The sequence below is a fragment of the Chanodichthys erythropterus genome, chromosome 7 (assembly GCF_024489055.1).
Source record: "Chanodichthys erythropterus isolate Z2021 chromosome 7, ASM2448905v1, whole genome shotgun sequence".
NCBI lineage: Eukaryota > Metazoa > Chordata > Actinopteri > Cypriniformes > Xenocyprididae > Chanodichthys > Chanodichthys erythropterus.
In genome coordinates, this window is record NC_090227.1 from 35,944,863 (window position 1) to 35,962,265 (window position 17,403).

At 34.9% G+C, this 17,403-nt stretch overlaps 1 protein-coding gene across 1 annotated transcript in view; it reads right to left on the bottom strand.

Annotated features, from left to right (window-relative positions):
• nrn1la (neuritin 1-like a) overlaps positions 1-16,540 on the bottom strand; it is a 33,351-nt gene extending 16,811 nt beyond the window's left edge. Inside the window, exon 1 of the mRNA XM_067389322.1 lies at positions 16,403-16,540. Within this exon, the coding sequence (XP_067245423.1) occupies positions 16,403-16,457 (55 nt within the window). The 5' untranslated portion in view covers positions 16,458-16,540. The remainder of the gene's footprint in view (positions 1-16,402) is intronic.
• Between the last annotated feature and the right edge of the window lie 863 nt (positions 16,541-17,403).

The window sequence follows — 17,403 nt, forward strand, 5'->3', positions numbered from 1 at the left end:
AATGGTATGTGAAAGGAAAATAGTTGGTGAGGTCATTTAAATAAAAGATTACAAACATTTTTAGATGAATCGTACACAGACCAGGAACCTGCATTATGAAAGTAAATAGGTTGATTTTTGTTTTGTCGTTTTTAAAAAGGAATATAACCATTTCAGATTTAAAAATGGCTGATATTTTGGCATCAAAGAACTCAAACTGTGCAGTTCATCGTTCTTCCAGCCCCATTTACATGAACAGTTCATGTGAAAGTCTTAGAAGTGTCTTCAAGACTGAAAATTTCCTTTGATTCTCGGCTATTTTAAATGTAGTCTCTGTAAGAAGCTAACGGGAGCTGTCTTTATGCGGTGACAGAGGAAGAGAGAACAAAGAATAATAGTTTTTATGCTAAATGAAAAACCCTTTGACTGGTAGGTGTGATTTCCCTGGTCTCTATTTCACCCGAGTCTAATAGCTACACTCAGAAATCCTCCAAAAGCTGTGAATAAACAAACCAGTATGTAATATTCCAACATCTAATCTCTTTGGTAGAACAAGAAATAGGGTAGTGATTAAACAAGACAATATTCAAACAATCAAAAGGAGCAGTCTGCGGGGGCTTTGGGGTGGGGTATCGTCTAGAAGCAGCAAAACACAATTAGGATGCGAAACTTGAATGCATCAGTCATGTTTAACTGAACGTTTGATGCTCTCACATACATTTCAGTCAGACGGTGAAAAATTATGACTGCATTAAAGCTCTGATATTAGGTCTTAATATCTGTCTCTCGCCATACTCCCAATCCGAGGGAGGAAAAGATTCCCAAGAGTCTTTTGATCATATGCTAATTTTGTTTTTTTAAATATTCTTTCATCTGGCCATGTTGTGAAGTCAGCTTTCTTTACCCTGAACATGAAAACCTCACTTACTTCATTAAGGAGGAGTCTGAAATGTAAAGTAAATACACAGCAAAATTTTGCACTCCAAAAATAACCATTGAGATTTCCATCCACAGATTATATGATGCTGATAAGAGCATTTTTGCAGTGGTTTATAGACAAGTAAAGAAAAAATAAATAAATCAACAGGCCAGGGATTAGGGATGATCCGTGAGCAGGGATAAGTGGTTCTCAATTACATTACAATAGAGTGTAACAGTAGGGTTCAGGAAGTAAGATCCCATTTATTTTCTCCATAGAGAAATTGATTTTTAATGTTAACTCATAAACCTTTCTACACAGACCTGACCTACCATGAGCTCCAAGGTTGGTAATTAATGATATATGCTTTTGTACAAGCCATAAGTCATTTTGATTAACTTAACAATTAAATATATATATATATATATATATATATATATATATATATATATATATATATATATATATATATATATATATATATATATATATATATATATATATCATACTTAATTGGACAGAGGGGTGGGCATCCAAAAGTGCGGTCTGCCCAGCCAGTAATAAATCAGAAGTTTTAGATTTGATTGGATTTGATGAACAAAAACTTACTAGAACTTTTAATACAATGTTTATATCTTTATACTCTTTCCTTTTTATAGCCTCTTTTTTTGTCTGTTTTGTTGTCGTATTGGCTGTCATATATAGTACATGGCACTGTCTGGAATTACTGCTGCCTCCATTTTAATTTTATTTGTTCTTATATTGCCCACTTAAATTCCCATCCCAGGATAGTAACACCACTGCCCATAATCCTGAAGAGAGCTCAACAGGCCAATGACTGTCACACAGTGCAGTAAGGAGTATTGAGTAGAGGAACTTTTGCAGCAGTTTTAATGAATAAAGACAATACCGGTCAAATCAAAACACAGTGTGACAGATTTTGATAACAAAGACAATGACAACTCAAGATATAAACACAGGGAAAGATATACCGGAGCAGCCAAACAGGACAAAGGTGAAGTGTGCTATTCAAGTGTGCTATTATTAGTATACTTCTTTTAAACAAAAAATAATAAAGTATACTTTCAGTCTACTTTTTACGTATTTCTCAGAAATATACTTAAAATTACACTTAATACTGACAGAAAAGTCTAAGTATATTTAGCCTATACTTGTACTTAATTTTTTGCTTAATATACACTTAAAAGTATAATTAAGTATTCTAAGTATACTTGGATTGTTGTTGTGTTACTCTTTATTGATTTATAATAAAACTATAAGTATCATGTTAAGTTCACTTAAAGAAAACTATTAAAGAAAATATTTAATATGCTACTTAATCAAATGAGTAAATACAACTACAAGCCAAGCATACTTAGAATACGCAATTATACTTTGTAAGTATATCTCAATCAAAATATTGAGTACAAGACTTTTCTGTCAGTATTAATCAAGTATACTTAAGTACATAAAAAGTAGACTGAATGTATACTTTCTTATTTTTTAAGTTTATTTGCACACTTGAATAAACTATTTTTACTACTATATTTACTACATAAAGTATACTTAAAAATACTTGAACTTTACTTAAGTATAGTTAATAACATTAACTTGAAGTAGCCTATTCTTATTTTTTGTAAGGGAATAATTAGTAACTATAGAAATAGTCAGTAACTTAGGGAAACAGGAACTGAAATGCAAAACAAGAATATACAAACTAAAAGTCCATGAAAACAGAGACTAAACCAAAACATGAGAATGACAATCAAGTCAGTCTTCCTACACATATTTTTCTACATCTAAATATTTAACATAAATTTATATGTAATTCGCAATGCTTCATGAAATAAGTCTTTGTCTCATAAACGTACACATTGCATAGTCTTATACCATACAATTTTCAATTAGTTTGCTGCATGGAATCAAATGTTGTGATTTCTTTACTGAAGAAGGCTTAAAAATCTTTACTGAAGAATATTTTTAATCTCTATAAAGTAAATGAATAGGACAAGTACTGTACATCTGAAGCCAAGGCCAGTGAAAAATGGGCTGTTACTGTTGTGCTCTATTCACATTCATATGTTAATATGAATCTTCATTCATATTAATTTGACCTATGATGCACTCTTGTTATCACAGTAACAAAAATGCCCTAAATACACCTGCCCTTTAAACCTTTCCCTCCCCGTGTTCTCATATTGTCGAGATTAGAGATTCAGAAACTAAAGAAACAGTGTGTTTAAATTTAGAAAACTAAAAATTCTGTATGGTTGTTTAGTCAGGGAAAGAGGCAGCAAGGCTGAATTCTAAGAGCTCCATACTATACAAGCCAGTGAGTCATGATGTTTTTCAATGCTATTTACTAGGAAAGAGCCAGAACATATTTTTATTTTTCATAGAAATCTGCAACACTGTTCTCTGAAGTAGGCCACAAAATAATTGAACCACTTGGCATTGGCATACTATTTGGACAAGGGCAGAAAAAGCAATTATGTTATTGAACAGATTCACAGCAGGGACTGTACAAAATCTAATCAGCAGAATGCTTTATTCTCGGATGATCAAAGAAAATGATGATAAATAATGATAAAATGATAAACAGAACCGTTTGAAATGATGATTGGTGTAAATGGCACACCTAACAAAAGATTGTGATCCTTTGTTCAAAAAAGGGAAAATGTGCTTTAGCCGCTCATTATCGCCAAATAAACATGAGAGGACCTCCATGCAGAGCCTATTATATGGCTAGACACCAAATAAATAAATAAGTGGACATTATATTAATTTAAATGCGCTGGTCATTCACTGGTCATTCACTCCCCCCACCTACACCTCGAATCCTTGGGGTTACTAACCATTAGGCCACAATTGCCCCTAATCTTAAAGCATTAACTATAAGAAAAGCTTGCCTACTACAAAGCAATCGGCCAAGGAACAAGACAAACACTTCAGCAATATGACAGTAAAATTAATATTGAATGTCATTTTTAATAAAAACGATAAATTGTATGACTCGTATGATCTGTCTGATAAACAGTATTGCCTTGGAAATATCTGAGTGCTGATTGCCATGAATGACCAATCAAGTATTCCAGAGAGCCGTCTGATTGAGTGCAATAGTGCCCGCCCACTTTTTCCAAGTATTTTCCATTAATTTCTCCCATAGTGAAGTCTCTGTTTAATGTTTATAAAAACAATATATTTTAAGTTTATTGCAAAATGTGCATGTATACAAATATTTAAGTATTTTGAGAATGTAGGGAGACAGAATCGATTATGTCATTCGCAGTGCTTCATTGGAGTGGGCGGAGCTAAGTGTTTTGCTTGTTTCGACTCTCTGATTGGTGGAATTTTCTGCACAGCGTCATGGATAATGTAGTTTTTCACCACAAGTTCTGCTGTTGAACACGATTATTTTAAAAATAAGTTGAAATAATGCGGGCTTTCAGCTTCATCAATTAACAACCTCGTAGCTCACAGTAAGGCTGTCTTTGAAGGTTTATACTTTATTGTTGAAAATCAATTTCCCTATGGAAAAACTGAATGGAGTTTTTACTTCCAGAACCTGACCTTTGCACTCTATAACAGCATTTAAGTATCTATCAACTAATTATACTAATAAGATTGTTTTGGCTTTGCTTCTTGTAAAAGTACTGGTAAACTAATTCTTTATTACCTCTACATTGTGACAGTAACTAATATCTAATCTAATGTTTAATATGAACAAAAATATTATTTCAGAAAGTATAATTAAAATTATATATATCCACTATTAAAAGTAAACGTAAAAAGGGGGATATATTTGACAGCTAAATTAGCAAAGATGAATTCTGACATATGCTTCAATAACCATTTCAATTTTTGTAAGCCTTATGACTCACTGGCAACACAAATGGGAATTTCATTGCACATTATATACAGAAAACGGACTAGAAAATGAATGCAGTCAAGGTCTTTTTGAAGGACCTAGACAGAAGCATCTGGCGAAGCAGCTTTACATTATTTACAATGAAACCTGACAGGGGAATCCACATAGCTACACCATTAAAGATTCATAGCATGTAGTTTATATACAGATCTTATGTAAGCCATAAGTGTAAATAGGTTTCCTGGAATTAAAAACCATCACAATCTCTACTGATTTGAAACACTAGAAAACCAAGACAAACATGTCTACAAGAGTGGTCTGTCAAGTCTGCATTTGAATGTATTTTTTTCTGTTGCAGAGCAGGGAATCAGACGCCACCTTAAATTAGTTTTAACATGCTTTAACCTCACTAGTGCTAATACATTTTGAATGTATTATTATATGTTAAATATTTTGAATTCATGTTTATAAAAAAGACGCTGTAGATCATGCCATCATATCATAATTGTTACAGCATCTGATGAAATTTCTTACAATTAAAGTGACAAGTCTTGTTTGACCACGGCTTTTCGCTCTTGGCGTTTAAAAAACGCGGTGTTCCCACTGAAAACAATTGGAAAAGTATGCTGACCGCTGGAAAAACGCTTTGGTGGACACACCGCCTAAGAACATAAGAACAGCGTCAATTGACCCTTTGCCAAGAGCTTGATTGACAGGCGATCTAACCAATCATAACTCAGAATCCGCCATTTTGTCCGACAAAGCAGTCAGGGGAGTTAGCAGATTAACGTTGGTGGACTTGAACTTGAAAAATGGTGTGTACTGACGTTTTTCCGTGATTGAAACAACATGATGCTCATTCATGTTTATTTGATGCTATAAATCATGTGGCGAGAGATCGGCTTGGCTTGTCGGACGTAGCGTCAGTAACTAAAAGGGGCTGGTCTTTGGGAAAGGTCAATTGCGTGTGTGAATCGCTCAATGTGTGAGAGTTGGCAACCCTGACTAACTATTTGGGGTTGGAATCAAGGGAAGGCTTTCAGGGAGACTCAAACAGGTGGAGATGCTATTCTGGGCAGTGGATAGTTCTCTCCTCTTAAGCAGTGTCAGAGGAACAGAAGCAGATTTCCTGGAAGTAGATTGTGTTCTATAATAATGACAGAATTGGAGCTGTAAGGCTGTATATTCTGGCAACGGGCCTGTGCTAAACAAAAGTAGCTCTCAAACCTCTGACTTCAGACTTCACACAGGAGAAAAGCCGAGGTGTTTCAAAATGTACACTCACTGTTAGCACGAATGTTCTGTTCTCTACCCCTTCACTGTACTTGTCCTTCCCTCGAGTGCATGGCCTGGAGACTGCGGACCCTAGCTGGGGTGAGCGTTGAGGCCATGTTGAAACCATTTTCCATCCGCCAAATAAATGAGTTTACTGCTGAGATCAATAGACGCTCCTCTCATCCTCTCTGATGGAGAGTAAATGCGAGGTTCATTGCACTGGACACTAACACAGTGACCCAGTCCTGCTCTAATGAGTTTTTATCGACTGCAACATTGAAGTTCCCAGCTGTAACTTATCAGGGTTAGTGCATGCTTCCAGGCATACAGGCTGGGCCGCTTCCAATTGCGGCAGTCTTCTCTCCAAAGGCTGCAGCATTCTTCTCCTCTCTTCTTGTCTGCAGAATTCTTATCCATTATTATGATCTGTTCTGGTCTTCTCATCAGTTCTCTTTTTTCATCTCATATAATCTCTTCTGTCCTCCTGCCTAGTCTCATCATTACTCATCATTCACCTTGTCTTAACTCATCTTATTTCTTCTCTGGTCTTGTCTCCTTGTCCCATCTCTTTTCATCTCATCTCGTCTCTTCTCTTCCCTTTTTTGTCATGTCTCGTCATCTCATCTCTTCCCTTCTCTAATCTTGTCTCTTCTCTCTTCTTGTTCTCTGCACTCTTCTCTTTTTCCTTGTCTTTTCTCTCATCTCTTTTAATTTTGTCTAGTCTTGTCTCATCTCACGCATTCTCTTGTCTTGTCTCCTCATCTTTTCTTTTCCTTCTCTCATCTTGTCTCATCATTAGTTATTTCTCATCTCATCTTCTCTTATCTTGTCTCCTTGTCTCATGTCTTTTCATCTCATCTTGTCTCCTCATCTCTTAACTTCTCTCATCTTGTCTCTTCATATCTCTCTTCATGTCTCATCTCTTCCCTTCTTTTGTCTTGTCTCCTCATCCCTTCCCTTCTCTCATCTTCTCTTCTTTCCTCATCTCTCCTCTCATCTTTTCATTTTGCCTATAGTCTTGCATCGTCTCACCTATTCTTTGTCTTGTCTCCTCATCTCTTCACTTCTCTCCTTCTCTCTTCTTGTCTCATCATTATTCATTTCTCTTCATCTTGACTAATCTCATTTCATTTCTTCTTTTGTCTTGTCTCCTTGTCTCATGTCTTGTCATCTCATCTCCTCATCTCTTCACTTCTCTCATCTCTTTTCATCTCATCTCATCTAATCTCATATCTTTCCTTCTTTGGTCTTGTCTTCTCATCTTTTCCCTTCTCTCATCTTGTCTCTTCTCATTTTCCTCATCTCTTGTCTCAACTCTTAATTTAGCCTAATCATGTCTTGTCTCACATATACTCATTTTGTGTCCTCTTTTCTTTACTTCTCTCCTTGTCTCACCATTATTCATTTCTCCGCATCTTGACTAATCTCATTTCATTTCTTCTCTCAACTTGTCTCCTTGTCTCGTGTCTTGTTATCTCATCTCATCTCTTCACTTGTCTCATCTCTTTCCTTCTTTGCTCTTGTCTTCTCACCTCTTACCTTCCCTCATCTTGTCTCTTCTCATTTTCCTCGTCCCTTGTCCCAACTCTTTTAATTTAGCCTATTCATGTCTTGTCTCACATATACTCTTTTCTTGTCTCCTCATTTCTTTACTTTTCTTCTTGTCTCATCATTAGTCATGTCTCCTCATCTTGACTTATCTCATTTCATTTCTTCTTTCATCTTGTCTCCTGATGACGTGTCTTGTCATCTCATTTTGTCTCCTCATCTCTTCACTTCTCTCATCTTGTCTCGTCTCCTTACTCTTGTCTCCTTGTCTCATCTCTTTTCTTCTCGTGTCTTGTCTCATCTCTTTTAATTTTGTCTAATCTCACATATTCTTTTGTCCTGTGTCCTCATCTCTTCACTTCCCTTTTTGTCTCATCACTACTTATTTTGTCTCATCTTATTTTGTTTTTTCTCTCATCGTATCTCCATGTCTCATCTCATCTCTTCACTCATTTTGTCTCTTTTCATCTCATCTCTCCTCATACTGCCTTGTAATGTCTTGTCTCATCTCATCTCTTCTTTCTTCTCCTCTCATCTCATGTCTTATTTTGTATTCTTTTATTTTTTTTTGTATTCTGTTCACAACAAAACTCCCTTATTTTCCTCTCTGTCCATCCTGTGTGTTGTTTTCCCAATCCTGTGAGACTAGTTTTTATGGTGTTCTCTTCAGAACATCTCTGTCAAACTATCCATGCTTGTCACATAATGGCTGAAATTACAGAAAGCAACAGTGAGTGTAGGTGTCTCAGCTCAACTGGTTCAAAGGGTTAGCCATTGAGGGAGCAGTCAGCCAACCGTGATCAAACAAACCTGACAGCCATATTAATCTTTCTTTATGTCCACCTCCACAGCACCAATGAAACAGAAAAGACAAACCTAAAGGACTTTTTGGCCCTTACACTCAGACAGCTGATGTCTTTCTAACTCTCTATAATAATAATAATCCTAAATAAAAACAACAGCTCAACTGGCTTAAAGTCACCATGAAATCAAATTGGACAATTCTTGTTTTTATGAAACATTGAAGTATTTATTATAAATGATTTATCAGTACTCATCTTTCTTTTTTTTTAGACCTCATAATCTAATTAAAAATTTTAATTTAATTTGAATTAAAATAACTTCCCCTCCCTCTTGCGGTGATCTCTTCTATGATGATGTGTTTACTGGTGTGAGGGCGGGACTACCTGTCACTCACATGACATCACAGCAAAAGCAAACCACAACCATCCAATGATCCAATCAATTGCCAATGGACAAAGTCCAGCCCTACATTTTCTTGTTCGAGAAGCCGTTTCACTTGGATCACAATAGGGAAGAAAAGACTATCGCAACTTCCATTTCATGGCAACTTTAATTTGGCCAGTGCACTTGACTTCATCCATTATAGTTACAGAGGAACAATCCAAAATCAGAATGTGTGACAGGAAATATGTGTTTCTATTGCAACATTATGATGTTCACAATCACATTGATATGTACACTATACAGACATATTCATTGAAGTCAGTCAAATACACTATTTAAAGGGTTAGTTCTGCCAAAAATTAAATTACTGTCATTAATTACTCACACCCTTCGGAACACAAATTAAGATATGTTTGATGAAATCTTTCTCAGCTTTATGGTTGTTTGATTAATACTGATGATATAGCGATCTAATAAGCTGCATCCACACTAATGCACAGATTTTTTTTTAAATATAAGACGTTTCTGTCCTGTCTGTTTAATACTTTAAGACATAACTGACTGTGTCTGTATCAATTTCACGTCATAGAAGCATTTTGAGAAGAAGTACATTTAAGCACTAGTCGCAGATAGCCGCATGCGTGAGTGTTCTTAAAAAAGCGCATGTGAGAATTTGAAAACAGCCTTCTGTCAGTGAATTTCATAATTTAATATATAAACCCACAGCATTCCAAACAATATAAATGGTGCCTTCGTAGAGCATTAGTAAGGAAAATAGGCCTACCGGTGGGCGAGACCACAAACTGCAATATTTGCATATGCCAGCCCATGTTCAAGGCATTACACAAGGGCAGCCAGTATTAAAGTCTGGATCTGTGCACAGCTGAATCATCAGACTAGGTAAGCAAGCAAGAACAATAGCAAAAAATGGCAGATGGTGCGATAATAACTGACATGATTCATGATAACATGATATTTTTAGTGATATTTGTAAACTGTCTTTCTAAATGTTTCGTTAGCATGTTGCTAATGTACTGTTAAATGTGGTTAAAGTTACCATCATTTCTTACTGTATTCACAGAGACAAGACTGTCATTATTTTCATTTTTTAAACACTTGCAGTCTGTATAATTCAAAAACACAACTTCATTCTTTATAAATCTCTCCAACAGTGTAGCATTAGCCGTTAGCCACGGAGCACAGCCTCAAACTCATTCAGAATCAAATGTAAACATCCAAATAAATACTATACTCACGCGATTAGACATGTTGCATGATGAACACTTTGTAAAGATCCATTTTGAGGGTTATATTAGCTGTGTGAACTTTGTTTATGGTGTTTAAGGCAAGCGTGAGCTCTTGGGGCCTGAAGCACGAGATTTAAAGGGGCCGCGTACCCTGAATCGGCGCATTTATAATGATAGGCAGTTAAAAAAATTAATAAAAAAAAAAACTATGGGTTATTTTGAGCTGAAACTTCACAGACATATTCAGGGGACACTTAAGACTTACATTACATCTTTTGAAAACATGTTCTTCGGCACCTTTAAATGTTCACCGCCAAAACTGTATTGACATTAATAGTTTTTAAAAGTTGTAAAGAGTACAAAATTAAACAAAACAATATAAATGCAAAATTAGAATTCATGAATATTTAACGGTATCGCAAAATCTATATCATGGCACAACATAATACCGGTAGCGCCCACGCCTACATTCAAGGTCCAGAAAAGTAGTAAAGACATCATTAAAATAGTCCATGTGACTACAGTAGTTCAACCTTAATATTATAAAGTGATGAGAATACTTTTTGTGTGCAAAAACAAAACAAAAATAGGCATAAAATCTGATGTAGAACCTGGAAGCACTGCACTGTGTCTTCGACATAAACTGCGTATGACAGGGTAGAGAAGAAACTGTTGAATAAAGTTATTTTTGTTTTGTTTTTGCACACAAAAAGTATTCTCGTCACTTCATAACATTAAGGTTGAACCACTGTAGTCATGTTAACTATTTTAACACTGTCTTTACTACTTTTCTGGACCTTGAATGTGGTAGTTTCGTTGCTTTCTATGGAAGATAAAAAAACAACCTCTAGGATTTCATCAAAAATATCTTAATTTGTGTTCTGAAGATGAATAAAGGTCTTATGGGTTTGGAACGAGTAATTAATGACAGAAATTTCATTTTTGGGTAAACTGACCCTTTAAAAGTACCAGTCGACTTTATTAGAGACTTTCTTCACAAAGTCTTTTTAAAAAATGGGTGATGACCGTATTTGGCTGCACATTTAGCCTTTATGTGTCCCGAGGGACTCAGTGAGCTTCCTACCTCCGATGCAGATATGCAACCCACACAAAATTTACCACCTGGGAGATGGACTGCAGTGACCTTGGATATTCAGTTAAAATCACAAATGGTCCTTATGCACTGCAGAGTCTGCGTCCAGTTCAGCTGCCTTTAATTACCCCTGCATGTTCTATCATTGTCTTTCCCTCCATCTCTCTCTCCCTCCTGTACACACACACTAACCACATGCACACAAATGCTCACACCACTGAATCACTCAGGATTCATTAGTTCTAGAGGACACAAGTTCCTGTAACTTCAATAGAAGTAAGTCACTTTTTTCATGAATATTCATTCGCGGTGTCACAGGGGTGGAGAGTCGAGGGGATGTCATGCCTCAGCTGCTGGTTAATTTCACAGCGCTTATTTGGGGACTAAGCTATATACAGTGTCTATAACGAAAGACCAGACACTCTCAGACAAGGTCGATTGTATTGTGAGGCTCAGAAGTCTGAGACTATTTAAAATGGTTCTGTTTTGCATTTTTCTACTTGATTTTAATATGATTTAAACAAGAGAAACAACTATGTTAGCTTTTGGGTGACAACTCAAGCCTCACATTTGATTGAATTCAGTGTTTTGGCGTGTGGTTTTTGGGGGCGTTTTCAGCATTTATTTCAATGGTCCACTTAGACATTCTTCCAACTATAAGTAACTTTGCAACTACATGTCAACTTTAGGGTTGCAAAGGGGTGGAAAGTTTCCGGTAAATTTCCAGAAACTTTCCACGGGAACTTAACCTGGGGAATTTTGGAAATATTCCAATTTGGAAACTTAACAGGAATTTATGGGAATTTAAGGGAATTTATGGGAATTAATTGGAAATTTTAGGAAATTGAAATTTATATAAATGTATATATAATATAAATTTAACATTTGAAATCACCAATGAAATCTGACAACAACTGCCTCATAAATTTGTTTTCTAAATGCTTGAATCTTGACAAAAATCTGTATTTTTAAGGCTGGATCAAGCTTAATGCGCATGCGCAGTCCTAAATGCGCAATTATATTCTTGTGTCTCATTTCGGAGGTGCGAATCTGACTGTTTCTATAGGAACCAGAGCTTCTAACGGCCACTGCAGTGACGTGATGACTTTACCAATCACAGTTACCAATTTAGAAGACGGGACTAATTCCGCCATATTGAGCATTACACTTTCTCCAATTCAAAACAATACCAGTGACACGTCTTGTGTTATTCTATAGTCTTTTTGAGTTCAGTCTCCATGTTATTGTTTAAACGGTCGTCAAGCAATCATTTTCAAAAGCCTCCATTTTGGTCCGTTTATATTAAAACGCAACCCCGGCGTTTAAAATGGGGTCTGCAGTTTTTTTTCGAAAGTCTCCATTTTCGAGATTCGAAAACGCTGGCGTAGAGTAAACAATAGGTGTAACCGTTGCAAAACTTGTGCTTTTTAAAACGAACTGCACTAGTGTAAATGCACTGACTAGTTGCACATTATATTTTATTATTATTTATTTTACTTTTTTTTTTTTTTTTTTTAAATCCTGAACCTTTCTGTTTACAGGTTTAAATTCAATTTTGAATATCAGATTTTCAATGAGGCCTCAGATGTTAGACCCCACTCCATGTGTGTTTATGTATTATTAATAATTAAAAGCAAGTCCTGATGTCTCCAACACTTCAGAAGTTGCCATCACACACTCTGAAAAGCACAGGAGCGAAAGACCTTGGCACTTTACAGTACATCAACAGTCTTCTTTCTGTCTATCCTGCAAAATCAGACCACTTCCTATTTACTGAGTAATTACTGTTGCAGAAATGAACATTAGATAGAATGATAACCTTGGCGGTAAACATTAGTGTCCTACTTTTCAAGCAGTCTTAAAACTATCTTTACTCAGAAGTCGTGTCTGCTCCTTTCAATGCGGAGAACTGTCTACAGAGCACGCTTTAAATTTTCAAACCAAAAGCGTATGAATATGAAAGTGATGTGGGGAGAGAACGAGAGCGCAAAAAGATTGAGAGGATTTTCTCTTTTACTCCTAAAATCAACCAAAATATAAATTATTCTATTTAAACTAAATCAAAAACTCTCACCACCCAGTGTGAGGTATTTAAAAACAGTTCAGGAACTGCTTATGACTACAACATATGAAAAATCTGTCTTTTTCATAAACTACTGAATCGTATGTTCAGTAAATAGCACTTCGGGACTGAATAGTGCTTTGGTTTGCAAGTATCACTTAGAGCCTACCACTGGAATCTTCATGAAGGATAATTGTATGAGAATGTCTATTATATGCGGGCAGTATTTTTTATTTTTTACCTTTGATAGCGAAAGACTTTTATCCAAAGTAACCATTTATTCTCTCGGAATCGAAACCATGACCTTGTCCATCCTCAGTGACTTTGCAGTCATATTCCAACAAAGACAGTCCTCTTCATTATTCGTTTAACTCTAGATCTCACACTGAACATTGATTCACTTGTGTATATATATAAATAACCACTTCCACACTCTACAAGTCCCTTGTGTTCACTGTCTCATCTGTAGTTACAAAAGATATCCTTCTACAATGTGGCAATGTGACAGACATGCTAAAAATAGATGTACATTGTATTATAGCAATTATCATGGGTTTATTTTGTGGTCTCTGATCATGTACTGTATCTTTTCATCTTAATATTCTCTCCATTTAACTATTTGATTCTAAGTTATTGTAAATTATGGTTTTGAAAAGCACCTACTAATGTAATTGCACATTTTGTTAGAATGTGGGAATGTTTTTCTCGAAAGCCATGAGTTGCCAAATACTTCAACTAAATTTAAATTTAGATAAAATGTGAGTGTATCGCAGACTAATGATTGTTTTCGATCATGTGGACAGTCTGGACCTCCTATGTTTTATATTTCATATAAGTATAGTTAGCTCATATTTTATGGCATTATAAATTAATGATATTTAGGGTGGCTCGGCAGGAGCTGTGGAGCAGCAGTAAGCAAGTTATATCACAGTACGGATGCAGGTTGACATATATTTTTTGCATATAAGTTTCTTAAGTAAAGTTTCTTCTGATGTTATTCTGAAGAGAACATTAATATAAAAAGCCCCAACCCAGTCTCTCTCGACTGTCCTGTTTAATAAAAGCACAAAAAAAGCTTATAAATAAATAAACAAACAATTGTGGTGGCTTGTTGTGGAGTCAAGCCACTATAATCAAAAGTCATCATGTGATAATATAATTCTCATAATGCTTAGTGGTAATATTAATGAGAAACACATCAACAAATAACGATGTATTCCACTGACTGAAAGATCTTCATTTGAACAGTCTATAGAGTAGTCAGAACGAATGACTCTAATGAGCCGGTTCTTTTTAATGAATCAACCACTTAGAACTCAACCAGTGTAGTATGAATCTTGAGCGAATGACTCTTTTGAATTTGTTCTTTTTAAAGAATCAGAAACCTAAAGTACAAGAGCAGTGCGATTCATAAACGAATGAATGACTTTTATGAGTCGGTTCTTTATTTAGTGAATCAAAAACACTTTACTGATGTAATCGGATCGGACTCACTTACTGAACCGCTGTTTCGAATTATTTTTTTCAAGAACTGTTAAAGCCTGTGAGACTTAAATAAGCGCAATTGTTACTGATTGTTCATATAAGCTAACAACTTTTTAAAGATACAAATTATTATTGGATTAGCCTACATTTACCTTAAAGGGTTAGTTCACCCAAAAATGAAAAAAAAAAAAGTCATTTATTACTCACCCTCATGTCGTTCCACACCCGTAAATCCTTTGTTAATCTTCGGAACACAAATTATGATATTTTTGTTGAAATCCGATGGCACAGTGAGACCTGTATAGCTAGCAATGACATTTCCTCTCACCATTAATGGAAAAAGATCCATTCAGGTACTAAACAATTAAAAAAATTATATTAAAAATTTAATATTTAAATCAGTTCATGTGAGTACAGTTGTTCTACCTTAATATTATAAAGCGATGAGAATATTTTTGGTATGGCAAAAAAAACAAAATAACGACTTATATAGTGATGGCCGATTTCAAAACACTGCTTTATGAAGCTTCGGAGCTTTATGAATCTTTTGTGTCGAATCATGATTCGAATCGCGTGTCAAACCGCCAAACTGCTGAAATCACGTGACTTTGGCGCTGATTCAACACAAAAGATTCATTACTCTCCGAAGCTTCATAAAGCAGTGTTTTGAAATCGGCCATCACTAAGTCGTTATTTATTTATTTTTTTATTTTATTTTATTTTTTTTTTGGTGCACAAAAAATATTTTTGTCGCTTTATAATATTAAGGTTGAACCACTGTAGACACATGAACTGTTTTAAATATGTTTTTAGTAGCTTTCTGGGTACTGAAAAAGGAAATGATCTTGGAATACAGGCCTCACTGAGCCATCGGATTTCATTAAAAAATATCTTAATTTGTGTTCTGAAGATTAACGAAGCGTGTGGAACGGCATGAGGTGAGTAATAAATGACATTATTTTAATTTCTGGGTGAACTAACCCTTTAAATTATCTTTTAAATTACATTTCTATAATTCTTTCTAATTTTATTAATTAATTAATTAATTAATTACAAACATTTCTTCCTCGAAAATACAAAAAGAATCGCCAATGCAGCTGTTAACGCACCTGAATCATTAAGAAGAATCAGAGTCACAGCTCCGTACGATGAATCATCGTTCATGATTTTAAGTGCTAAACACATTTTTCTCCCTCACACTAGTGATGACTGACAACATCTTGTTTCGTAAATGGCCAAAAGGGGGATGTACTCAGGAGAGAAGAGCTGTGAGGGAGTGAACAGATGCTTCATTCACGATTTGTTCCCATCGTTGTGTTTTTCCCACACGCAGACTAAATCCTCGAGGGAAATAAGTCAAAAGAACAGTTGTACATGACTCCAAAGAAACAGCGAAGCGTCAGCGGTGCCCCGGCAACATCCAGAGCTCGAGTCAAGCCTCAACTCTGCAGCACTTTGGACAGATACACGCTTAAATACTCCAGTTTTTTTTTTTTTTTTTTTTTTTTTTTTCGTTTGAAACGATTTTTCAGCCCCTGAACACTAACATAATAATCTCTCTCGGTCTGTTACTCATAATATCTCTGACGCTGATTCACAGCAGCCTAAATAAACCACACAATTCAGCGATTTCACTCAGGTGTATGCTGGTAAAAGCGAGCAATTCCCCAATTTAACACAAGATTTAACAAAGAAAACCGGTTGAAACAATTTAGAAAATGTATTAACATCAACTTACGCAGATGTAAAGCAACAGGCAAGATGAGACAGGCGTTGCAGAGGAGAGGTGTCATCCTGAACAGATCCCAGCGCACAGAAACTGAAGGTAGTTCAGTCAGATGTGTTCATTTAATAGAAACTCTGAGCATCAGCTCGCATTGCGCTGGAGTGATGAATGATTCACTAGCGCGCGTATCTTGTAGTAAAGGGGAGGAGGCTGCGGGAACACGGCTGCTCAACAGAGGTTTGTTTCAAGCACAACTTTTCATTTCACTCACGCATTACTACACGCTGGTCTATATACACTATCATTTATAAGTCATGAGCAAACATTACATAATGATAACGTCAGTTGTATATATATATAAGCTTGTATAGGGTCTGTAATTTCATTCTAATGGCAATTAATAGGTCCTTTTCATTGCCATTAGAGTGAAATTACTGACCCTAAACATAAAAATGCTTTAGAAGAAAATTTCACTTAGAGGCTTTTGCATCTGAAGTCTTCATATATATATATATATATATATATATATATATATATATATATATATATATATATATATATATATATATATATATATATATATATATATATATATATATATATATATATATATATATATATATATATATATATATATATATATATATATATATATATATATATATATATATATATATATATATATATATATATATATATATAGCCATATATATATATATATATATATATATATATATATATATATATATATATATATATATATATATATATATGAGTGGGGTAGATTACTTATGAATTGTAATCAGTTACTGATTACAAATTACATGACAAAATTTGTAATCAGTAATATAATCTCTTAGATAAAAACATTTTTGGTAATGTAATCTATTTTGGATTATGTTTAGATTACTTTTGTGCTAACCCTTATTTGATGCCACAGATAATCTTGTACTATTTTGACAGATACAAAGAAAAAATATATTCCAAAAATGTATTTTATTCACTAACAAGAG